General features: G+C 47.3%; 1 protein-coding gene across 3 annotated transcripts in view; it reads right to left on the bottom strand.

Moving 5' to 3' along the window:
• Positions 1 to 12,391: 12,391 nt before the first annotated feature.
• Positions 12,392 to 25,983, bottom strand: part of FGR (FGR proto-oncogene, Src family tyrosine kinase) — a 59,568-nt gene continuing 45,976 nt past the window's right edge. For 2 of the 3 annotated variants that reach the window (XM_032227735.1, XM_032227734.1), the window contains exons 9-13: positions 23,657 to 23,836; positions 19,395 to 19,471; positions 19,047 to 19,200; positions 15,930 to 16,061; positions 12,392 to 14,521 (exon numbers count right to left, since the gene is read on the bottom strand). In XM_032227735.1, the coding sequence (XP_032083626.1) occupies positions 14,310 to 14,521; positions 15,930 to 16,061; positions 19,047 to 19,200; positions 19,395 to 19,471; positions 23,657 to 23,836 (755 nt within the window). In that variant the 3' untranslated portion in view covers positions 12,392 to 14,309. Of the gene's footprint in view, positions 14,522 to 15,929; positions 16,062 to 19,046; positions 19,201 to 19,394; positions 19,472 to 23,656; positions 23,837 to 25,550; positions 25,707 to 25,983 lie in introns of all 3 variants that reach the window. The other variant, XM_032227736.1, reaches the window with a different exon arrangement.

Below are 25,983 nucleotides of genomic sequence, written 5' to 3'. Positions count from 1 at the left end.
TGGAGCAGAGATGGTATTCAGCAGGTTCTGACCAGTTCTGGAGAACCGGTAGCAGAAAAATCGAGTAGTTCCAAGAACTGGTAAATTCCACCTCTGGCTGGCCCCGCCCCATCTCTTCTCTGCCTCCTGAGTCCCAGCTGATCAGGAAGAAATGGGGATTTTGCAGTAACCTTCACCTGGAGTGGGGATGAGGTGAAATCCAGCAGGTTCTGAGAGGTTCTGGAGAACTGGTAGCAGAAATTTTGAGTAGTTTGGAGAACCGGTAGCAGGAGTTTTGAGTAGTTCGGAGAACTGGCAAATGCCATGTCTGGCTTGCCCCAATGTGGGGTGGGAATGGAAATTTTGCAGTATCCTTTCCCTGCCATGCCCACCAAGCCACACCCACCCACCAAGCCACAGAACCTGTAGTTTAAAAAAAATTGAATCCCACCACTGGACTGGATTGTCGTCTCCCAACTCAACGAGGTCTCATTGTCTGCAGAGCTGGATGAGAGGGAAGCAGACCCTAACCGGAAAGGGGGAGCAGTATGAGTAGGTGAGGCTCTGGGAAACATCATTCTCTAATTCAGAAGTAGACATTTTCTCTCTTTTTTTTAACTGCTAGGGACCCCCTTTTCAGGGGGGGGCGGGCGCTGCAATGCCAGAGTTTCCAGAGACTGGTATTTGGACTGTGTTTCCCAAAGTCCATGGATTCTATCTCCTGCCTGCTGCTCCTTTTTAAGCTGTCTTTTGTTTCCCCGATGGATGAGGAAGGCCGAAAATGCACGTGCATTTATCAGCAGTGTAATTCCAGGGGAGGGGGGGGCTTGTTTAGGGACCAAAAGCTAACAAAGCAGAGACTTGGGGTGGGGGAAGGCCACCCCTGGCCGCAGGCCACGCATTCTCTCCCTCTCCTGCAATATCCCCCATCCTTTCTCTCACGTCCCCTCCCAGGCTCAACCCAGCCAGATGTGGAGAATTAGCTCCAGGGTTCTCCCTCTTGCAAATTCATTTCATCTGGTGGGCAGGTGCTGCTGCTCTCTGCTTGCCACGGCCTTGGCCAATTCTGCAATGCACCAGTTTGATGGGGAAGGGTGGGGTGGGGTGGGAAAAAGACGCTGCTCCCCGGATCTCTGGTTTGCTTGTCTCTTTTGCACTTGGCTGTCACACCCTCCGCTTCCCTGCTGTCTTTCTGAGCAGGCAGCCTTCCTCTCTTCCCCTCTAGCCCTCCTAGCCCCTTGACCCTCCTACGCTTCTTGCATAGCCAGCTGTCCTTGCTGGCTGGGTCAGCATAAAAACAACTCCCTGGCAAGCTCAGCGTCGCAGGGGAGACTGCGCCAAATGGCCTCCACAGATGGCTCCGAGCAGGATTTGGAGCACGCTGGCAAGAGAGAGCAGCAGGAGAGACAGGCCATGTTTCATCGCCTGATTCTGCAACAGGCAAGCCTGATCTTGGCCGCGGCCACTTTCCGTAAACAGAGGGCAGGGGCCGCTGCGCAAAGGCAGCCTAATGTGCACCAGCTGGACGCGGAGGGGGAAAGGGCAGTTGCCAAAGTCTCTTGCTTAGCTGCACTTTTCTCACTGCAATGAAGGTTGACGTCCAGGGTGCCCCACTTCCTGCAAGCTGGTTTTTTTTTGGGTGCTTGTTTTTTTTTGAGGAAGAGGAATCGGTGGCTTTGCAAATGTCGGGGGGGGGGGCGGACGGGAAGGGGAGAGAAGAGCAGAAGAGGATTCAACTTGGGTGAACTCCGATCAAGCTCGCCAGACTGGCCGCATAGAAAAAGCAGATTCTTGCTTAATCTGTTTTTCCTTCTTGCAGAACGTGTAACGTTTCGTTACACGTTCAAGAGAACATACCACGAGCGTGACAGTAAGAAAGAAGAGCCCACTTGGCACCAACTGGGGCAAGTTATCTGATTATTATTTTTTTTGATACAACCAACTTTCTTAATTTTGGGGGGGGGAACCCTTGGCGCTCTCTGAGGTTGGATGTTTGCTTGCAGACATTTCATTACCCAACCAGGTAACGTCATCAGTGCTTTTGGACAGAAGAAAGAAGTGCTGAGGTCTGTAACTCAATTCCATCGGAACCTGCATTTGCAAGGCCAGATTTGGGGAGAATGAACTGACGAGGAACATAAGACAGTTTTGCTGTCTTTCATTTTTTAAAAGCACTTTATATCCATTGCACCTCTTTATAAAAGCAAGCATTCAAAAACCTTAATTGTGTCATTCAACCCAGGGTACAGAAGACCTTGCCAATCAACACACAATCCAGTTTAGACTGGACTAAAATTCTACCTAGGGGAGTTTGTGAGTCAGTACCCAGCTACTGTCTTTACGTATTGGGTGAACCAAGCTATTCTGAAAAAACTGGACAGTGGCTTATTCAGAGGGAAAAGCATGTAAAGGAATGTACAGCTGACCATACAGATGGTATGTGGGAGCCATTAAGGGGGAAAGAAGGAGCATGCCGGAGAGAGAGGGGGGGAGGGAGGGAGGGAGGGGGAGGGAGTGAGAGAGAGACAGACAGACAGATGTGGAGTCTGAGCTGTACATCAGCCCTCAGATGGAGAGTCAACAGTCTCCAGGTGTGCAGGTGGTTGATGAGGAAGAAGAAGAAGAACAGCTGGGTCCAGTGCCTGACACATAGATGTGCAGAAGGCAGAGGAGAGGAGAGCAGTGGAAATCTATGGGCCGGTCCTTGGGACAGAAGAGCCATGGCTGCTAGTGAAGTCCCACCCTAGCTCTGGGGATAAAAGGCAGGGGGCAGAGATGAATAGATGTGCCAGACATACTTGTTAGCCTGCGGTGAGAGAGAAACTTTTTCCGGGGCAGCCAGCGCTCCTAATAAGGGAATCATTGCTTCAACTACAGAGGGTTCATCATGTTTGGGGAGCTGTGTCAGAACAGTTAAGTCTACCATTCCGGAATGGGACAACTTGCCATGACCAACTTGCTGCAGGGCAATTTAACAATTCTATTTAATAATTTTAAAATAGAATTTAAAAAAAATATATTTTAATCGTTGGCCTTTGCATTTCATTCTGTCCCTCCTTTTGCATCCTTTCTTTAACGATTCTATTCCACTATTTCTTTATTAGAATAAGTCTTGTCCCACAGTGAGTTGTCCCACAGCAACTTGGTCATGGTGAGTTGGCCATGACAATTGGGTTGTAGCGGGTTGACCATGACCAGTAAGCCATGACAAGTTGGCCGTGGAGAATTGTCCTAGACCCCTGTCATTTTACCATAAAAAATATGCCTGGAATCTCTATTGTCTGTTTCTTGAACCAACCTACTTCATGTGACATTTTCAGTTAACATCATGGGATTTGCTTACGGCAGCAACCAAAAATGCCGGAGCTACTGTCGTTAAGAGGCATGATCATTTGACATAATTAATGACCATGTTGTTTTAACAATGGAAAGTCCAGCCCCATTATTAACTGAGAACTACCTGTACATAATTACAATTAAAAAAAACACCCTAGAAATGATACAACATTCCTGGTGCCTGGAGCTCTACAGCCTTTTGATCTCTTCTGAGCAGCCAAGTTTTAATAAGGTTCTGGAAGGCCGTCAGAGTAGAAGCTACCTTGATATAGGGGTGGGGATGGGGAGGGAGCAAGCTGTTGCAATAAATGCCCAATTGAACTATCTGACCAATGTTAGAAGAAAAAAACCACACCAAGCAGATTGATTTTCAATATGTAGAACGTTATTGTCTAATAGTAATTTCAAGGTGATTCTTGATCAGGGTTCATTTTTGGCCTTGGCTATTAAACTAAGAATGCAACTCGTGATTTAATTTGGGAGGGGTAAATTATTATTCTCAATGTTATTAGCAGGGTTTTTAATTGTTAAATGTTTTATGGCTATACCGCTCAATGCAATTAGGCTGCTAATATTTCTATTTTGCTTGTTTTCCATACGGCTCTTCTGACCAATTGTTTATTAATAACATAAAGTTCATGGGTGCGTTGCTCAAGGAGTCTGCAGCCTGATCTCCTGTCTGGAACGACTAGGAGATATCTGGGTTCAACACACTACAGACCCCCATATTCCACGGAGTACTGTAACTGAAGTCTGGGACAGTGTTGGGATTCCATTTTTTTTACTACCGGTTCTGTGGGCGTGGCTTGGTGGGTGTGGCCCGGTGGTCATGTGAGTGGGTGAGTGTGCTGGTTGGTCATGTGAGTGGATGGGCATGTGAGTTGGTGGGCGTGGCCAACTCAATGTCACTCACACCCAGTCACATGACATACAACCTCAGCCACACCTACCCAGGTTTTGTGGCTCCCTGTGTTTTCTGTGGGAAATGGGTCGTGTGACTGGGTGGGCATGGCCAACTTGATTGGTCTCATCCTTAGCAAATTTCTCCTTGGTCCAACTCACAATAAAATAACACAATAAAATAGCTCTGTTCCTATATTTAGACTAGACTAGAATAACAGAGTTGGAAAGGACCTATCTGGGACCAGAACCCTTCATCCCATCTGGACGACAAGGGAACCAGCAGGTCTTAACAGAACCAGGGATTGCTACAACCACTCTTTTTAAAGATATAATCTATCTCAGTGTTGACAACTTTATGATGTGTGGACTTCAACTCCCAGAATTTCCCAGCCAGTGTGTTAAAGTCCACACTTCTTCAAATTGCCCAGGTTGAAACGCTGACCTACCTAGTTTTCCCTGTAACAGAATAACAGAACTGAAACAGAGCAGAGGAGAGTTGGAAGGGACCTTGGAGGTCTTCTAGTCCAACCTTCCTGCTCAGGCAGGAAACCCTATCCCATTACTGACAAATGGTTGCCCAATCTTTTCTTTAAAACTATCGATGTGGGAGCACCCACACTGATAGTTTTAATCAATGATAATTGATTAAATAAATGATAAATGATAATTGATTAAATGATAATCATTGATAGTTTTAATTGATATGAGCCGAGGTGGTGCAGTGGTTAGAGTGCAGCACTGCAGGCTACTTCAGCTGACTGCAGTTCGGCTGTTCAAATCTCACCAGCTCAAGGTTGACTCAGCCTTCCATCCTTCCGAGGTGGGTACAATGAGGACCCGGATTGTTGGGGGCAATATGCTGGCTCTGTAAACTGCTTAGAGAGGGCTGAAAGCTCTATGAAGCGGTATATAAGTCTAACTGCTATTGCTACTTCTGGAGCCAAGTTGTCCCACTGATTGTTCTGCCAGGAAATGTCTCCTTCGTTCTAGGTTGTTTCTCTAGAATAAATGCACATTTGCAGTTGTTGCATATTGCCATCTTGAAAAGTATAAAATCTGACATCAGAGATGAATTCGGTATACTGATAAATAGCCATCCCTTTCAATCTTTTATTTGTTTTTTAGAAAAAAATACAGACTGCATCTGATTGGGCCCACCAAGCTACAGTTTGATTTTAACTTCTTGCTAAATCTAAATCGACCAGCCAATTAATTAAACAAGCCCTGTTCTGGTTTAGTGCCCTGTATGCAGTGGTGAAATTCAAATTTTTTTTTACTACCGGTTCTGTGGACATGGCAGGGGAACAGATACTGCAAAATCTCCATTCCCACCCCTCTCTGGGGCTAATCAGAGGTGGCATTTGCCAGTTCTCCGAACTACTCAAAATTTCCGCTACTGGTTCTCCAGAACCTGTCAGAACCTGCTGGATTTCAGCCCTGCCTGTATGGACTCAGACTGTGCCTGTGCTGAGATGCCTTGAAGGTTGAGCAAATGGACAAAGGAAGATGCCCCTAGCATTTTAAAAGGCACGCAGATCTCTTAAAGGACTGCAGACACCGAACTGGTGTTGTGTAAAAGTAGGCAATACCAGGGAAAGAAGAGCAATGAATGAGACAAAGAGATAAAAGGTGAGCATAACAGAGGGAAAGAGGGAGAATCACCCCTCCCACATTCAGCTCTGATCCTGCCCACTGGTTTCCCCTGAAGACTTGGATAGATTCTTCCCAAGGGGAAATCAATACAGTCAATAGCATTACATTATTTAGCATGGCTCTGTTCTCATGCCATGCTTAATGAGGTCAGGTAAAGCTGAAGCCAATCCATCCATACTACATGTGAACTCCTTTCTGCAGAGGCCACATTTGTACAACAGGGACTGGTGCATATACTATCTAAAAGGAATCCACGGAGTTCAGCCCATTGTGCCAACTAGAAAATGATGTTGTTAGTTGCAAAGTCATGTCCAACCCATCACGATTCCCTGGACAATGTTCCTCCAGGCCTTTCTATCCTCTACCATCCTCTGGAGTCCATTTAAGCTCACGCTGACTGCTTCAGTGACTCCATCCAGCCACCTCCTTCTCTGTCGTCCCCTTCTTCTTTTGCCCTCAATCGTTCCCAGCATTAGGCTCTTCTCCAGTGAATCCTTTCTTTTCATTAGGTGGCCAAAGTATTTGAGTTTCATCTTCAGGATGTGGCCTTCTAAAGAGCAGTCAGGGTTGATCTCCTCTAGGACTGACCGGTTGGATGACCTTGCAGTCCAAGGGACTCGCAGGAGTCTTCTCCAGCACCATAGTTCAAAGGCCTCAATTCTTTGGCGCTTAGCCTTTCTTAAGGTCCAACCTTCACAGCCATCCATTGCAACTGGGGAAACCATACACATGACTATACACACTTTTATCGGCAGGGTGATATCTCTGCTTTTAAGTAAGCTGCCTAGATTTGCCATAGCTTTCCTCCCCAGGAGCAAACGTCTTTTAATTTCTTGGCTGCAGTCTCCATCTGCAGTGATCTTGGAGCCCTAGGAAATAAAATCTGTCACTACCTCCATTTCTTCCCCATCTATTTGCAAGAAATTGAGAGGGCCAGATGCCACGATCTTAGTTTTCTTAATGTTGAGTTTCAAGCCAACTTTTACACTCTTCTTCTTCTTCTTTTCTTCTTCTTCTTCTTTTTTTCTTCTTCTTCTTCTTCTTCTTCTTCTTCTTCTTCTTCTTCTTCTTCTTCTTCTTCTTCTTCTTCTTCTTCATCATCATTGCATCAAGAGGCTCCTTAGTTCCTCTTCATTTTCTGCCATTAGAGTGATATCATCTGCATATCTGAGGTTGTTGATATTTCTCCCAGCAATCTTAATTTCAACTTTTGATTCTAGCCCTGGCTTTCTAGAAAATAGGTTCGTCCAATTACCAGGATAAGCCTGAAGTGTGAACACAACTTCCAAATAGTTGACTACAAATGTAAGGGATTGTAGGAAAGCTATGGTAAATAAATCATAGCTGGTCATGAGCAATGACAATCCAAGAATAAAGCACAGAATGTGGAAGGAAACAGCTACCATGATCAACAAAATCTAATAAGCCTTCATAATTCAAGGAACCTGGGATAGAATACTTCCCAGGGATCCATTTGGTACCAACTTAAGATCATTGGAGCAGCTCTTCCAGAGTTCCTCCTTGGAGGAAGGACCTTAAGAAGGTAGCACATTTTTTTCAATCTCCTGCTTGAGCAGGGAGTTGAACTAGAAGACCTTCATGGTTCTTTCCAATTGTTATTTTGTTATTCCTAGTAACTTTTATGGCTTCACCTGTGCAGGTTTCTTCTTCCTCCAGAACATAACATATAAAATAACAAAGTGGGAACAGACCTTGGAGATCTTCTAGTCCAGGGGTCAGCAACTTTAAAACACTCAAAGACCCACAAAGGTCCTAACCAAAAATACAATTCTGGAGCCAACCAGAAGTCCGGTTCCCCCACCATAGTTTCCTCCTAGCGCGGCGTCCTTTTTCCTCCACCTATCCTAACCAAAAGCTCTAAGCCTAACTCTTATCAATTGTGGAGTCGACCCATGATAGGGAGCTGCAGCAGAAGGCTGAAAGAGCCACATGTGGCTCCAGAGCCATGGGTTGCTGGCCCCTGTTCTAGTCTATCCCTTGTTTGACCAGACCTTATACCATTTGAAACATGTTTTCCAGCCTACATTTTCTACTTTTAATCACAGCCCACCCTTTTTAGCTTCTAAGCCCCAAGTCATCCAGCTATTGTCATGGCTGAGATAAGTAGGATTTTACTCATGAGAAAATGTTTACTCATGAGGAGGGCTGGTGGCTACTCAAGGTGTATCCAAGATGAGCAAACTTCAGCTAAATTGTAGAAGCTGCTTCTTTGATAGTTACACACAGCATCCACTTTTATCTTTGGGATGGGGTCCAAGAGTTTATTTCTTCTAATTTCATCCCTTTTCCTCTTTTCAATTAGTTAGATGTTGTTTTTAACAGGATTTATTAAATTTTAGCTTAATGCCTGCTTCTTTTTAAAAGAAAACTATTACCGTAGCCATCTTGGGAGTCCTCCAGGACAGAACAGCAGGATATAAATTAAGGCGTTCAATAATAATAAACTTTCAGAATAAAAAGACCAGATCTTACCAGAGATATCACGGTGGTGTATTGCTCCATTAACCCACCTCCATGGCAGGTTAAACATTCCAGATTCATGTGAGCATGTAATGAAATCATGTGTGGCATTGCACCATGTTATAACGCATGTGATGTCACTATTTTTGTTTATTTGTATCCCATTTTTATTATTTTTACAAATAACTCAAGGTGCTGAAGATATAACACACTTCCACTGTGGCTTCTCATGGACACCTGTGGCCAGATTCAATCTTTACAAGGGTAGAAAGTTAGCACCTACCCATCTCCTAGAACAGTGTTTTTCAACCTTTTTTGTGCAAAGGCACACTTTTTTCATGAAAAAAATCACGAGGCACACCACCATTAGAAAATGTTAAAAAAATTTAACTCTGTGCCTATATTGACTATATATAAGGTGTTTTTCCCACGGCACACCTTACACTATGTCACGGCACACTAGTGTGCCACGGCACAGTGGTTGAAAAACACTGTCCTAGAAGAACGTAATATTCTAGGAAACATTTTAAGGCAGAATATTATATTTCCCTGGATGAGAAAAGGAGAAACATGTTTTTAAAGACAAAACAGCTTCCTGCAACTCGCTGCCCCCACTTCAGCTCTAGGGTGATGGAATTAAGACATGGCCTTCAAGACATGATAGGATAAGCTAGTGATGGCGAACCTTCGTTGGCTCACATGCCAAAAGCGGGAGGGAGCACAGGGGGGATCATGTGCAGGCGTGTCACATCCATAATGCTATGTGCACGCACACATGAACAGCGCTCCTCCCGTTTTTTGTGTGCTTTTCCCCCCTCCCCAGAGGCTTTATAGGAGCCTGGGGAGGGTGAAAACAGCATCCCCACCCTCCGTAGGTTCTCTGGACAATTCAGGACCTTCCCTGAAGCCTCTGGAGCATGAAACACTGGCCCTACGGGCAAACCGGAGGTTCAGGAATAGATTTCTGTTTTGCTTGTAGGGTCGTTTTTGCCCTCCGAAGCCTTCAGGGAAGCCTCCTGAACCCTCCGGAGGGCTAAAACTGGCCCTACAAGCAAACCGGAAGCACGTCCCCGAACTTCTGGTTTGCCCATAGGAATGGTTTTTTGTGCTCCAGAGGGCAAAAAATGGGCTCAAAAGAAGGCCGAAGTCAGCTGGTCTGACAAATGGCTCCACATACCACCTGTGGCACGCGTGCCATAGGTTCACCATCACGGTGATAAGCCCTCTACCCATCTCCCCACATGGCACCTGGGAAGATTACATCACCCAACAAGATTCAACCAAGCTTGAGACTCAAGATAACCTACAAAGGTACCCTGCATGGCCCCGTGAAAGTCTGACAACCAATCAGGATACACTTCTTGCCACAGGAACAAGAAGCAAGTTCAAAACCCAACAGAGGGTATACAAATCTCTCTCTCTCTCTCTTACCCAGGTGTTTTTTTTTTGCCCAGGACCTCATACCATGATGTGATCCTGTCCACCATTAAACCATCTTTCCAAGCAGTCTCCACATTTCCAGGGTCTTTCTTCCCACTTGGAACTGAACCCAGATTTGACATTTCTTCCAATACAAGTGACCACTCACTCCAGACATGAGCCTCTCCGCCTGTTCCTGAATACCATCCATTTGGTATTTCTCACTTTGAAAATCGAAAGCTATTTTCAAAGGAATGTTTTCTCAGAACGACTGTCTCCAAGGTGCTTTTCCCGCCCCCCAGGAGGCAAGTGGACTTTCTTGTTCTTTTTCTTTGAAGACATTTCGCTTCTCATTTGTTATTGAGGGTATTTTGGCTTTTTGGGAGCCAGCTGGGAAGGGTACAAATGGGGATCACTTGACCCCAGGACAGTGCAACCGTCATCAATACCTGCCAGTTGCTCAAGCATCTGAATTTTGTTCCCCCATGAGGATCTGCATGAGTCTGAAGTGTGAAAACTGATCATAATTCACTTTTTTCTAGCACCCTAACAACTTTTAACAGTCACTAAATGAATGGGCGTCGGGTGGAGGACTACCTGGAATGAATTGGGACTTTAATCATTTTGTGGCTATCTTCTTGATTCCCCTCCCCCCCCCACACTTCTCCAAAGAAGGGACGTGGTGGCTCAATGGCTAAGACACTGAGCTTGTCGATCAGAAAGGTCGGCAGTTCAGTGGTTCGAAACCCTAGCACCGCGTAGTGGGGTGAGCTCCTGTTAATTGTCCCAGCTTCTGCCAACCTAGCAGTTCGAAAGCATATAAAAATGCAAGTAGAAAAATAGGGACCGCTTTGGTGGGAAGGTAACAGCGTTCCATGCGCCTTCGGCATTTCGTGCACCTGCCGGCCACATGACCACAGAGAGATGTCTTTGGACAGTACTGGCTCTTCAGCTTTGAAATGGAGATGAGCACCACCCCCTAGAGTTGGGAACGACTCGCACATATGTACGAGGGGAACCTTTACGTTTACTCCAAACAAACCAAACTGTGGCCTAGGATTATATTCCATTCATCTTTGCTCTGATTTAACTCTGAAAACAGACTTGTTCTGCTTGACAAAGATCCATACCCAGCCTTGTTACAAAGGTTTATTTCTCTTTTATGTACAGTATTTTTTTTTTAAAAAAAACCAACATTATATAGCATAGAAAGGGTCGGCTCCTAGGCATCTGAATAACAATTTTTTAAAAAAATCTCTGGACAGGGCATGTAAACTTATTTAACTTTGCTTTGTAGGTTTGTGCGTGCTCAGTATCTATAGATTTCTGTTCCAAGCAAAGACACTTGAACAACCTGGCGCTGGGTTCCTTTTCAATATTGTCTAGCTATAAGCCAGCAGTGGTTACCCTCTTCCCAAAGACTCTGCCCCTCCCTTTCTCATCCTGGCTTGTCTGCCTACACCTCCCAGGGTCTACTGGCATGGAATCTGGCTAGCTGTCCTATCAATGAATGAATGAATGAATCAATCAATGAATCAATCAATCAAGGGCTTTAAAAAATTTCCAGGATAGGAACCTTGACATGATAGCTTCCCAGAAGTGCAGCTTAGATAGTAAAGATATCTCATGGACTACGAAGGACTCTGCGAAGAAAATCATGGTCCTGAAGCAAAGAGAATATGGTCAATGGATGGGCTTTGCTTGCTTCACTGGAAGGACCCCACTGAACGGAAGCCCGTGGCAAGGAAAGGATACGGACCTCCAACTCATTTACTTGCTTCCTCATGGTCAGTGAACTCATCCTTCCCTCTGCCAAAATACATCATTTCAGTTCCCAGAACCCTACGCTGATTTAATCGTAAATCTCAAGGTTGAGAAAAGGTTGGAGAAACCCAAATAAAGTGGCTTATGTTCTATGGCGTTGCTCTTCAGCACCATGGGCAGCAGAGGGCACCCTTGGGCAGCTGCCAACCTTCTCTTGGTCTAAAGTGGGGGGGGGAGTTTGTCCAACCTTGGCAACTTTTAAGACCTGTGAATTTCCAACTCCCAGCTGGGGAATTCTGGGAGTTGAAGTCCACAAGTCTTAAAGTTGCCAATGTAGGATGAGGTTCGACAACTCTGGTCTCAAAAGTCCCATGGTGGAGGACCTCTTGTCACAAACTGCTTGTCACTGGCGCAACGATTTTTTCAGCTTCTTGTTCTTTTGTTGAGGTGCTAAGGAAGAGCCACTGCTGCCTGTATTCACTCTGCATTTTCTCTGATTTTGTCCATCAGGTGATAAGCCATACAGTGATGAACCATGATTCAAATACCGTATTTTTCCGACTATAAGACGCACCTTCCCCCCCCCTGCAAAAAGAGGGTGAAAATCTGGGTGTGTCTTATACACTGAATACAGCATTTTTGGCCTCCTGAAACCCTGCCCCCTTTGCAAAAATGGACATGCAGAGGGTTTGGGAGTCTTGCAAAGTGCTCCTGGGGGCTGGGAGGGCAAAAATGAGCAAAAAATGGACTGTTTTTGCTTGTTTTTGCCCCCCTACAGCCAACAGGAGCACTCTACAAGCCAAAAATGAGGCATGCAGAGGGTTTGGAAGGGCTGCAGAGTGCAAAAACTTTTTTTAAAAAAAATTATCACTTCAAAATCATGGTGCATCTTATACGCCAGTGCGTTTTGAAGACCAAAAATACGGTAAGCAGTAAAGCTTATTTCTCAGTAAATCTGCATAGCTTTACTATCAACCCAGTGTCTTGGCTGTATTTCAAATTACAGAGAAGGATGGAAATGACCCCCGCTACGGCCAATACCTGACGGTGGTAGCCATCTTCCAGGGCAGAATGGCCATGAAGGAGGTGGATGAGCAGATGCTGAACGTCAAAAGCAGCATCTTCTTTGTGAAATGGATCCCTCCCCCCTCCCCATGACGTGACTTCATGTGTGACATTCCTCCCCGAGGAACTGAAGATTTCTGCCACCGTCCTCGGCACCAACGCCGCAGTCCAGGAGCTCTTCAAGAGGATCTATGAGAAAAAGTTAGCCGGTGAACAACTGGGGTATGGATTCCAGGTAAGGCAGCCGTTTCCTCCACATTTGCTAGGGCTAGGTAATTGCTAGCTAGGAATTTTGGACGCCGCAGTCCCAGCACATCTGGTAAGGAACATCTGGAACGGCTTCCAGTTGACAAGCAAAAACCATTAATTTTCAAGGGATGCTGCACAAGCCCCCATCTGGTAAGGCGCGTCATCTTATTGTCAGAAGGCACCATGTGGCTGTGGAACAGACACTTCACAGTTCCACAGTAATCAGCTCAGACGCTCCTCTCCTTCTGCAAACAGGCTCCAGAGCCATTTTGGCACACACCTTTCCCTGACAGTTGTCCTAGCCAAGGCTGTCTGCTTCCCTTATGCACCAGCGAATTAGGGCTGCGTCCTGACCCATCTCCTTTTTGAAGTGCAGCCCCCAGGGTATCCTTTCAGAGCCAAGCTGACCCCCCCACCCGCACCCCCTTCGAGAAAGAGGCTGACATTGATTGATCCACCTATCATGGATTCTGCCTACATGCATTCTCCTATCATAATTGCAACGCGTTGATTTCAAACATGATATCCAGATAGTTACCAAGTCACGAATTCAGAGCATGGGCGATAATGAGGAAGGAGAAGAAAATTTGTGCCCACCGTCCATAGTGTGGGCCACGTCGCGGAATGTTGTAGGGGAGGAACGGAGTCCAGATCTTGCAAGACTTGAACGGGCTGATCAAACCCAGATTGTTTGGCCAACGGCCTCAGGACAGTTGGGAGTTCCACAGGAACTGGAACCCATGCCTGATGCCACGAGACTACAACTCTCAGAATCCCCAGCCAGCATAGCCCTTGCAAGCTGGTGGATTCCGAGAGGTGCAAGTCACAATATATCTGGAGAACACTGGTTGCAGGATGGCTAGGTAACTTCGTTGTGCAAATTTCTTTATCCTGTGGCTCTGTAGGCCTCCTGTCTTTATCCTTGTAGGCTGCAGCAGGGTTAGGGGAAAGGTGCATTCAAACATTTGGGGCTACAACTCCCCTCGGGTCCCTCCTTGTGGGCCAGAACCCATGGGGAAGTACACAGCCTCTTCAGAGAACCACAGGGGGAACTTTTAAGGGCCAAAGGTTCTCCAATTAACACAGAAGTAACTTAATTAAGAGAGGATGGGACTATTAAAGAAACAAAACCTCTCCTCTGGCCATCTACCTCCCCACTCCTCATCATCTCCATCTTAAAAAAAAAAAAACTTTCCAAAAACTGGCCTGGCATCTATTTGGAATGAGTCGGAATTTAAAACACAAAACCACGATGATAAAAAAAAAGCAATGTCCCCCCCCCAAAAAAAGGGAATAAAATTAAAATGAAAAAAGAAAGGAGTTTAAGCCCAGTTCTACCAGGTGGGACCCTCGGTTCCTGGCCCTGGATAGGGAAGACATTCCTGCAATGCGTCCCAGTTTCCCACCACATGGGAGAGAGTTCCCCATGGAGGGAGCTCTCCGTGGTCCCCATCCATCCATTACAGCTGGTTGTCTCCTGGCTGATATTGAGGCTCTGTCGCAGTGAAGTAGTCTTCTAGAAATGACTGGAGGTACTCGAAAGTGTGGCGTTCCTCGGGCTCCTTCCTCCAGCACTGCACCATCAGGTCGTGCAATGACGGAGGGCAATTCGCCGGACAGGGCATGCGGTAACCCCGTTCCACTTGTTCCAACACCTCCCGGTTGTTCATGCCTGCACGAGAAGGACACGACAAGATAAAGGCTTAAGGGTGGGATGGCCCCTGTTGTGAATCTCTAGGAATCAAGGTGTCAGGCCTGGGAGCCATCTTTTGAACTGGGCCACATTTTCTACTGTGGGAAAATGGGAGGGGAGATTATATGGAGTATGGGAGATATATAGTCTAAATAACATTCCTTTCTCAGAGAGTCAAGGACATCTTGCCTTGCACATGGAGTGGTGTGACTGGGAGGCATCTCCAGTTTTGGATGGTGCCTGATTGGACCATGTGATGGACATGTGGGTGCTGGACGGGGACTTGAACTTTCACTTGGGTGGGGAAAACCTGGAAGTTTTCAGATTCGGATTTTCCCAGATGTGCCAACATGACATTTCTAATAAAGTGGAACTTTGAGGAACTTCAAGCCTTGGAGTCTTCTTTCCTTGGGGGGTGTTACTTGGAACCCTGACATAATGGAAAGCTAATTTTGGATAGTGGTTAAAGCAGCAGCCTTGAAACCAGGATACCATGAATTCTAGTTACATCTTAGGTATAAAGCCAATTTTGGGCTAATCATTCCCTCTCAGCCCCAAGAGGTAGTCAAGAGTTTCAAAATCACTGTTGAAATTGTTGCCAAGGGTGACTTAAAGGCACAGAGACATATAGACTGGCATACAAAATTAAAACTAAGAAAAGGGCCAGTGTGCACAAATTCACTGGGGCTGCAAACAGATTGTGTTCGCAGTTCCTGTGAATTGGGAGATGCTCCACCGCAACATTTGGTAACTCAAGCCACATCAAAAAGACAGGAGCTGTGTGAGAATACATAGAGCAGGGTTGGTGCATCATACTGACTCAAACGGGCAACATGTGTGGTCCCCAGACCCCAACAGAATAGGGGGCTAAAATTTGGCCTTTGGGGAGATTTTTCCAAAATTTGTGAAGTTCAGAGAGGCAAAAAAAATGTGCTTTCAAGAGCCCCTTTATCTTTTCTTTAGCCTCCCAACTACTTCTCCACACAAATCAGGTCAACTCTGAATCTGGGCCCCAATGACTATGGGAATATAGTCCTCCGTCAGCCACATGAATTCTGATGTGGCCTTCAAAGCTCTAGAAATTGCTCAATCATTAGATGAATCAGGAGCTGATTCACCAGTGTTTATCAAATAAAACACAGCATATTAGGCTCAGATAGCACCTCATGTGAGATGCTAAACACTGCTAAAACTGCAGCAATTGCAATGACTGGATGTTGAGCTCAACCCAACCCAACCCAACCCAACCGCAACATAATCCAATGATGTTATGATTTAATGGATTATGCAAACCCAAAGGCCAATTCTATTTGAAAAGAAGATTTCTGGCATCAGTGAGTATTGCAACAATTCATCTCTAGGCTAAAGGAAGCCTCTTCCACTTCACCTGGGTATGGTACTCGGCCCTTGGTCACCAGCTCTGTCAGGAGGATGCCGAAGGACCACACATCTGACTTGATGGTGAACTTGCCATAGAGAGCGGCTTCTGGAGCTGTCCACTTGATGGGAAATTTGGCACCTGTTGGCAAGGAAATGGAATTAAGAGGTTAAGATCATACATATGGAGATGCCACTGTTACGACCTGGGCTTCCCCAGCAGCACGATGCCGAGTCCTCGTCCTGATAAACCCCTTTTATTTAATTTACAGTGAATTCCTTTCCAGCAAAGTCTTTCCTCTCCCACAGTCTTTCAAGGTAGTTCACAATTACTGACCTTTATCGGGTTTGGATAGTGGCCAGGCTGATATCGTTCAGATGCCGCAATACTTGGCAAGAATGCAGGAACGAACTAATTGTCTCCTGCAAAGACCCCTCCCCTTTTGCTCCTCTTTTATTCCCTATGGGAGGGGCCATTCACCGTCCACCTGTGGCCTTACTCTCAAATCGACTCTTGTTCCTTAGCTGTTCCTTTTGCCTGGCAACTCTGTGCATGCGCACACTGGGAACAGGCTCCAGCTGTTTGTCTGCCTCACTGATGTCTGACTCCGAAGGCAGCTGGTAACTGTCAGACAGCCCTGGCCCCCTCTCTGCCTCCGACACATAGCCCTCGTCAGAGCCTTCCCCAGACTCCAGGACTGGCCCATGTTCCTCCCCAACTTTCTCATTGTCCAACTCTGCTGCCAGCTCTGCTAGTGGGCCACAACAGCCACCTAGATGAGAAAGGTGCCTATGTTCTCCACTGTGGGAGAAACATCACCAGTGGATTGAAAATGGACTTTTTAGCACAGATCATACCAGCCTCCCCCGCCCTCTTCAAGAAACAGAGTCAGCCAAGAGAAAGTGTTCTTAATTTATGTTGTCAGAAGCCTCAAGCACCAATCTGGACAATCAAGGAACAAGGTCCCTCTGTCCAGGAAAGCTTAGAAGGGAAAAGGCTAAGGTGACAGTGCAAACACGCCAACCGAATGTGAACTTCATGTACAAGCAATTCAGAAAATAACTTCTTGCCAAGTGAATGGCCCTTGTGAGAGAAATGTCACTGAAGAAATTCATCTCTAATTGGAAGCTCTTTGTGGACTTATTTTTTTGGCAGGGGAGGGAGAATAATCAAATTTTGCCACATGGATTCGATGATTGTTAAAATTTAAAGAGAGAAAAAAGTGTTTTTTTTTTAATTTCCCCTTTTCTTTTGGGGGAAAAATGAACCCTTTAAAGTGGTCCATTTTTTCCCCAAAAGAAAAGGGGAAATTAATAAACTAAGAGTTTTAGTTTATTAATTTCTCTATATCCTTGGAAGAAGTCAGAAATTATTCTTTTTATATGTTTGTGTTTTTCTTGTCCTTTTTAAATACTTTCCCAACACTTCTATCCCTACTTTCTTTTCACTCTATCATTTCTCTGGATTGTTAGTTCGTGTTATTTTTTTTTTATGGATATATTTTGTAAAATGGAATGAAATTATTTAAAACAGGGGGGGAGAAGGGCACATAACTTCTTGCTTGCTTTCTCCTGTTTTCAATACAGGATGGAAGAAACTGTTATTTTGTGAAGATTGTCCAGTTTGCATCCAGACATGATTTCATACAACAGCCATCTGGACTGTGGGAATCCAGTTTTGCGTGGCTGACACTGGGCTCTAGCCTGGAGATCAGCCTCCTCCTTCCAGATCTTAATGACATTTGAGGTATGGTCAAGGCTGGGCTTCAAAAGTTTCAGCTACGGGTTCTCTGGCAGGTTGCTGGGTGGGCGTGGCCATGATGGGTGTGGCCTAGTTGGCCTCCTGCACCATGGCAGGTGGGGGTGTTTTTGCCTTCCACAGGCTCCAGAGGCTTTCCTCGAGGCTCTGGGAGGGCAAATACTGCTTCCCCCAGGCTCTGGAGGATGGAAACGGGCCCATTTCTGGCCTTCCAGAACTCCTGGGAAGCCCATTTTTCCCCAAACCTCCGCATGGGCCCTGCACTTACCTTACATCCAAAATGGGCTGTGTGGAGACTCCTGGAAGGGGAAGGGTGGGATGGGTGGGGCAGAGTGGGCAGGGCCAGCCAGGGGTAGGTTTTGGAGGTTCTCCTAACCGGCCACAACATTAGTTACAGGTTCTCCTGGCTGAACCCGTAGCAGCCCACCGTTGTTTTGTGTGTGTGCTGTGCACACGCAGTGTGATTAAAATTGTTCTGCGTGTGAGAACTGAAAAAACAAGATGGTGCTGCCCAGGGAACTGGTTTGAGGGCGTGGCAGACCTGGGTTGCTGCCAGTTCCAGTGACCCAGGCCGCCAAACCAGTACCAGTTCGGCCAAATCGGTCTGAACCAGTAGGAACTTACCACTGAAGCCCACCCCTGGGTATGGTCCATCCTGGAAGTATCACTGATTTTCCAATTCTAGACTCACTACTCCTACTGCAAACTTCAGGCAGCTTCTAGAATATTTTATCCAGTCCTGAGGCACCACATGGCAGGAAGCCTATAGGTACGGTTTAGCAAGGGCTTCTGAAGGTCATTTGGTTGCCAGGGGGAGCATCGTACAGAGACCATTGCTCAGTGAAATTGGTTGCCTTTGTAAGGAAAAGACAGGCACAGGCGGGAGGTGGAATCAAGAGAGGGATCAGCTTAGAATTGTTACGTTCTCACAGTCTAAGCCAGAGGTCCCCAAGCTTGGCAACTTTAAGACTTGTGGACAGCTGGCTGGAGAATTCTGGGAGTTGAAATCCACAAGTCTTAAAGTTGCCAGGTTTGGGGACCCCTGGTCTAAGACCAACTCCTTTTAACTCTTATCTAGTGCAAATTTAATGCTGGCCGATGGTTGACTAGATCCTTGTGTACAGGTGTGAGCCATAAATAAGATTAGCTGGAGCTTGACGTGTAGTCCTGATTCTTTGTGCCTGGCAGACTTGCACAAAGAAATCCTCCGCTTCGCTGTGGCGCCTCCTGCTAAAACCACACCGAGAAAAGCTCCCTCTTCCCAAGAGCGGAGACAGCATCTGCCAATCAACGGTTAATTGCACAAATAGCTTCGCCCGCTTAAAGGTGACTCTTTCTCCTGCTCCAGGGTGCCCCTGAGAGTTCTACCTTGGCGAGCTGTGTATTCATTGTCTTCAATGAGGCGGGCCAAGCCGAAGTCAGCAATTTTGCACACAAGGTTGTCGCCCACAAGGATGTTGGCAGCACGCAGATCCCGGTGGATGTAATTCATTCGCTCAATGTAAGCCATTCCAGCTGCAATCTAGATTGTGTGCAGAAGCAGAAAGGCAGGGATGAGATCACACGGGAGGCTTAATCGTTGCCGCTCCTCCTGTTCTCCACAGATCCCGGGCAGCCTTCTCTCCCCTCCCCCCTCTCCAACAGAGTCAGAAAAATCAGGCTCCCCGTTTTCAGACAGACTGACTACTGAGGTTGCCCCCTGCCCATCAAAGTTACCTGCGCTGCCATGTCCACCAGTTGGGGCAACTGCAAGAAACGGCCATCCCCGTCTTTCAAAAAATCTAGCAAACTACCTGTAGAAAAAAAGAGGCGGGAGGTCAGCAAAGCCACTTCTTGGTGGGATCCTTCTACTACCGTGTTTCCTGGAAAATAAGCCCTCCGTGGTTTTGCATCTGCACTCAATATAAGCCCTACCTCAAAAATAAGCCCCACTTAAGAGCCTGCATGGCTCGTCATCCACCCATTTTGTTTGATTGCTTCCGGAGCCTCTGTGCGGGCCCTGCACTTACCTCGCATCTAAAACGGGCCGCAGGGAGACTTCCTTGGAGGGGAGAGGAGGGCGGGGCCAGCCAGGGGTGGGCTTTGGAGTTTCTCTGACCTGGACATAACGTTAGCTACAGATTCTCCCGAACCTGGGCGAACCCATAGCAATCCACCAGGGGTTGGTTCTGGCGGGCACTACTGCTGGTTCGCTTGTGTAGATGATGGTGCTGAATGGGGAAGAGGTTCAGGGGGGTGGCAGACCAGGGTTGCTGCCGGTTCCAGCCATTCTGTTGGGTTACTTGTGGTGCCATGGGCGCGAGGCGAGATGAGGGGGTGAAACTGCCCCACATGCCCCGCACCGGCTTATCTCAGGGCCCTTGCAGCCGGGCCATCCATACCCCGACACCTCCCTCACTTTGCACAGCCACAATGGATTAGGAGGGCGAGCGACGAGCCAGTGCTGCAGCCATGAGGCAGGTGTCATATGGTGTGGCTGCGAGGGCCCTGAGGTAAGGCAATGTGGGGCCTGTGGGCCAGCTCCACTCCAACACCTCGCCTTGCGGCCACGGCACTCACACATCCCTTGGCCTCCTGCTCTGTTGCAGCCACATAGTCAAGCAGGAGAGGTGGGCCAGTGGCCACGCAAGGTCCCGCTGAAAGGAGTTGCTGGAGCTGCCGCCGTGGGACAAGGTAAATGTCTAGGCGTCAATAGCCTGGCTGCAGGGGCCCCTAGGGCCAGGATGGGGAACCTATGGCACGCATAGCCATTTGTCAGGGCATGCAAGGCGTTGCCCTGTCAAATGGCCAGCTAATTTTGGCCTTCTTTTGAGGCCATTTTTCACCCTCCCCAGGCTCCAGAGGCTTTATAGGAGCATGGGAAGGGCGAAAACATCCCCCACCCCCAGGAAGGCCCTCCAGAGGCTTCAGGAGCTTCTCTGAAGCCTCCGGAGCACAAAAAACCAGCCCCACAGGCAAACTGGAAGTGACTTCTGGTTTGCTCATAGGGGCGGGTTTTTTTGCCCTCCAGAGCCTTCAGGAAAGCCGCCGGAAGGCCCCTGAAGGCTCCGGAGAGCTAAAACCAGCCCTACAAGCAAACTGGAAGTCCGTTCCTGAACTTCCGGTTTGGCTGTAGAGCCGGGTTTATGACACTCCGGAGGCTTCAGGGAAGGTCCTGAAGCCTCCAGAGGGTCTCCGGTGGGGCAGGGGAGGCTGTTTTCGCCCTCCCCGGGCTCCTATAAAGCCTCTGAGAGCCTGGGGAGGGCGAAAAAAGCATGCCAAAAATGGGAGGGAGCGCCGGTCATGCATGCATGCGCACTGGGGTCGTGCGCATTGCATTATGGGTGTGGCACGTCCACGCACGACCCCCCAGCGCTCCCCATGCTCTTGGCACGTGAGCCAAAAAAGGTTCTCCATCACTGCCCTAGGGTAAGCGGGTGCATGGTGTGTGGGGCGGCTCCACCACCCCTGCCTCATGGCAGTGGCACGATCAGACTGTGTGGCCTCCTGCCTCACTGTGAGCAAGCAGAAGAAGTGGGCCTCCCATGTACTCTTAAAGTACATGGGGGGGGGAATAAGACATCCCCTGAAAATAAGCACTAGGACTTCTTTTGGAGCCCAAAAGAAAAGACCAGGTCTTATTTTGGGGGGAACACAAGTATAATACATTTGTAGCAGTGGCCTACTGGCTGCTTACTCCCTTTCCTATCTGTTCTTCTTAGATCAAATTATTTGTGAAGGGAATGGGGGGGGGATGTCTGTTCATGGGAGACAAAACACTGGAAATCCATCCCCCAGCTCTCCCAACCTTCTACTCTAAATGTATCAGGACTACAATCCCCATCAGGTCCTGCTCCAGAAGCTTAGTCACATTGGAGGGGGCCAGGTGAAGGAATGTGAGTTAGTACACAGGTGAGCCTGACCCGTCAAAACCGTGCTCGACTAAACCGCGCCTGATTAAACCGCGTCGCTGACGTCATCAACAGGGCGACAACAGACAGCGCGGAGAAAGAAGGGCGCTTTAAATAGCGCTTTGAAAGCAAGCCGATTCAACTTAAGGTAAGGGTTAGGTTTAGGGTTAGCTTTAGGGTTAGGTTAAGGGTTAGGGTTAGGGTTAGGTTTAGGATTAGATTTAGAGGGGTTAGGTTTAGGGGTTAATTTTAGGTTTAGGGTTTACAGCGTGCTTCTGTCTCCGCGCTGTTGTCGCCCTGTTGATGACGTCAGTGACGCGGTTTAGTCGAGCGCGGTTTTGTGGGTGAACCCAGGTGAGTATGTTTTCAGATGGGTGGGAAATCCTGAGGACTTGCCAAAACGGCTGGTGTGATGAACAGGGAGGCCACAAAAACCCTGAAATTCAACAGCTGGATCTGCTCTTCAGCACCCTGAATTTGCCCCTCCTGGCTGGGATGGAGATCTTACCCCTAGGCTATTTTGGGAAGGGGAGGCTGAAGGAAGGGTGGGGTTTAATGGCCAAGTACATGGATAAGCATGAAACTGAAGCACAATCTGTTTTTATGGTCCTAGAATTTTCATAGGACGAATGTTGGAAGTCCTTTGCAGGGTGTTAGGTTTCTATTTAATTTTAATAAAAAGGAAGAAACTTAGTATTTTAAGGCACCTGATAGAAGATGAAAGGGATATTTGTAAGCAACCAGAGGCTCATAGGCACCGTGTTACCTATGCCTTGTCGCTTTCTCTTTCTTGAGGAAAGAACCTTGGATAGGGTGATCTCAGGAGGAGAAAGTGGTTCATGGCTCTCACCATGGGCTGCTGCCTCCATGACCCATTGTTAACACGATATTCCTATCATGTGGACTCCCATCCAGGTTAATGGGTGGTTTTAGGCAGGGGTGGGTTTCAAAAAATTTTATCGAGGGGTTTTCTGCCCGGTTGCTAGGTGGGTGTGGCCATGGTGGGCGTGGCCTAGTTGGCCTCCTGCACCACAGCAGAGGGGGCGTTTTTGCCCTCCCTGGAAGCTTTCTTCGTGCCTCGGGGGAGGGTGACAATGCCCTCCCCACGATCCGGAGACCCTCTGGAAGCCGAACTTCTGGTAGTTTCATTTTCCACCTTCCCTGAGACTCCGGGCATGCCCTGCATTTACCCGCATCCAAAATGGGCTGTGTGGAGACTCCTGGGAGGGGAGGGGTGGGCAGGGCCAGCCAGGAGTGGGATTTGGGGGTTCTCTGAACTGCACTGAATCCCTGCAAACCCCCAGCAGCCCACCCCTGGTTTCTAGGTCTGCTTAATGTCAGCAGACAGACACATGGGCCTTCATTCTGAGTCAACTGTCTGAACCCTGGGCATCTTTATGATCCTAACCGCACGAGCTCAGGTATCATTTTGGTAGCCCAGGATGGATATTCATTTTGGAGTCAATTCGGTCCTTTTTCTTGAAACAAGGCTCCCTAAATCGACTCTCATTTGGACAACTCTTGTTGCTGAATGTGCACATCTAAGAAGAAGGTGTTCAGTTCAGACAATTTGGCGTGAGCCAATTCAAGCCATCAAAATTTCTGAAGTGACTCAAAACCTACTTGATGGTTCAATTGAATCAACACTTCCTAAAGGTAAAGGTTCCCCTCGCACACATGTGCTAGTTGTTCCTGACTCTAGGGGGCGGTGCTCATCTCCATTTCAAAGCTGAAGAGCCAGCACTGTCTGAAGATGTCTCCGTGGTCATGTGGCCGGCATGACTCAATGCCGAAGGCGTACAGAATGCTATTGCCTTCCCACCAAAGGTGGTTCCTATTTTTCTACTTGCATTTTTACATGCTTTCAAACTGCTAGGTTGGCAGAAGCTGGGACAGGTAACAAGACCTCACTCCGTTATGCAGTTCTAGGGATTCGAACCACCAAATTGCCGACCTTTCTGATCGACAAGCTCAGCATCTTGTCCACTGAGCCACTGCGTCCCCAACAGTTCCTACTTCACCCAATTCGCAGAGGCCACTTTGCCACCCGCCCATCTAGAGGGGGTCGCTGGAGGCAGCTTATCTAACCTTGGCTCATGAACTCAGTCACAATGTAAATGGGCTCTTCTGATACCACAGCATACAGTTGCACCAGTTTGTCATGTCGTAAGCGCTTCATGATCTGGGCTTCCTCCAGGAAAGCTTCTGGAGACATGGTTCCAGGTTTCAGCGTCTTCACCGCAACTTTGGTGGTGCCGTTCCAAGTGCCTGGAACCAGCAAGAACCAGCGTCAGGGTCACCAAAGTCAGACACCATCAGGCCCCAGGCCTCCCTCACCCCAATGTTATGGAAATGGACAGGGCTGGAAGAAGTCCCAGTTCAGCGTCCTCCAACCCAGGGCCCTCCAGATGCATTGGGACGCCAATCCCTAGAATCTCTAGCCAGCAGCTCTAAGCTGAGCCCATGATTCTTGGAATTCCCGCCCATCATCTCGGGAGCACAAAGTCAGGGACGGCTGACCCGGACAACTGGCATGAGATGAACGATAACAAAAATGAGATGAGGAAGAAGAAATGATGGGACAGGAATGCCTCCACACTGAGGACTTCCGTTCAAAAGGAGTCATTTCCCATAGCTTACACTTCCTTGGCTATGGGGTGGCCTAGAGGTGAAGACACTTGCTTCCCACTTGGAAGGTTGAGAGTTCAATCCTAAGTAGCGGCAGATATTTCTCTCCTGGAATCTGAAGAAAAAAATATCTGCTGCTAACTTTGGGTGGTGTCAGGAAGGGCATCTGGCCAGTAAATGCTCAGCTTCATCTAGTTGCCCTGACTACAGGTAGTCCTCGAGTTACGACCACAACTGAGCTCAAAAACATTTGCTAAGTGAATTTGCTCCATTTTTTTTTACTTTTCTTGCTACAGTTGTTAAACGAATCGTTGCATTTGTTACATTAGTAACACAGTTGTTAAGTGAACCTGGCTTCCCCGTTGAGTTTGTTTTGTTTCACAAAAGGGGATCATGTGATCCTGGGACCATGAAACCGTCATAAATAGGAGTCACTTGCCAAGCATTTGAATCTTGATCCCATGGCCATGGAGATTCTACACAGGTCGTAACTGTGAAAAATGGCTTTAAGTCACTTTCTTCAGTGCTGTTGTAACTTTGAATGGTCACTAAATGGTTGTAAGTCGAGGACTACCCTGAATTAACGTGGAAAAACCTCTCTCCGCGCAACTAGTCCGTGGTGCCCGAAAGATTGGGGGCTGCTACACTAAGGCACCTTTTTGGAACTGAACCCAATGCGCAACACAGCTCTAGCGTCTTCCCCTGAATGAAACAGAGAGGTGAAAAGAAGATAATATAAGAGAAGTGGAGTTCCTGAGAGACTAAGAGAAAGTGGTTGAAAGGAGGAAAGAAGGAAAAGGATTTACTAGTAGAATAGAATGAAATACAGTAATATTGCCAATGGTATATAGTTAATACGATGTGAAGGAATCAGATCCATACTATTAATTGTAGATAATTAACTAAGTGAAATGTTTACTATGCAAAATTAAATTTGAGGATATGTGTCATTGATAGTAAAACAGAATAATGGATGGAAATGAAATGTTAAACTTGATTAACTTGGAGGAGCAAATCATGAGTTTGTATGTTAAGAAGAAACTAAAGTGAAATTGGAAAATATGGAAAGAAAATAAGATGACTGAAATTCGAAATGGAAAATAGGATGTGAAATGAACTATGCATAAGAGAAGATGTAAAAGGGGAAAACCCAGCCAACATTTTGTTTACAAAAGAAGTAAAAATATGTAACAAAAAAAAACCCCTTGGTTTTGAAACAGAGAGGTTAAGATTCATATTTTGATCTTCAAGTCTAGTCTGAGCCTAAAAGGAGCCTTTCTCCAGGGGAGGCTGCCCACCTCGCCCATGTGTGCCCCCTAAAAAAGAAAAAAGAAACCCTGGCCCTTTGCCTTACCCATCCACACATCTCCGAAACAGCCCATGCCCAGCTTCTTGTCAAAGTGGATGGACGTGCGCCCGATCTCCCACGCATCTTTAGACAGTCCCAAAGTCTGGGGCCTCAGGGTGGGGCAGATTTTGGTTAGGAGGTAGCAGAGACCGTCATTGTATTCTGTAAGGGGTGGAATGAGGGAGGGTGGAAAGAATGGGATGGAGTGAGATGGGAAAGCAGAATGATGAATGGAGCATGCACGCACCCAGGAGCGGAGGCTGGACTTCAGAGCGGAGGGTGAGAAAGGAGCAGAGCACAGGCGGCAATATTGCTTTCAACCACCAGGTGGTGCCCTTGGCTTACTTTGAAAGCATCGAGGACCACACTGCATTTCCTGCACTTTGGCTGCAAATGCTGAGCAGAGAATTTGGGGCATGCAGCTGAAGTCTCCACTCTG

The sequence above is a fragment of the Thamnophis elegans genome, chromosome 12 (assembly GCF_009769535.1).
Source record: "Thamnophis elegans isolate rThaEle1 chromosome 12, rThaEle1.pri, whole genome shotgun sequence".
Lineage (NCBI taxonomy): Eukaryota > Metazoa > Chordata > Lepidosauria > Squamata > Colubridae > Thamnophis > Thamnophis elegans.
The sequence above is the reverse complement of the archived record's forward strand: the minus strand, read 5'-3'. Positions and strand labels throughout refer to the sequence as shown.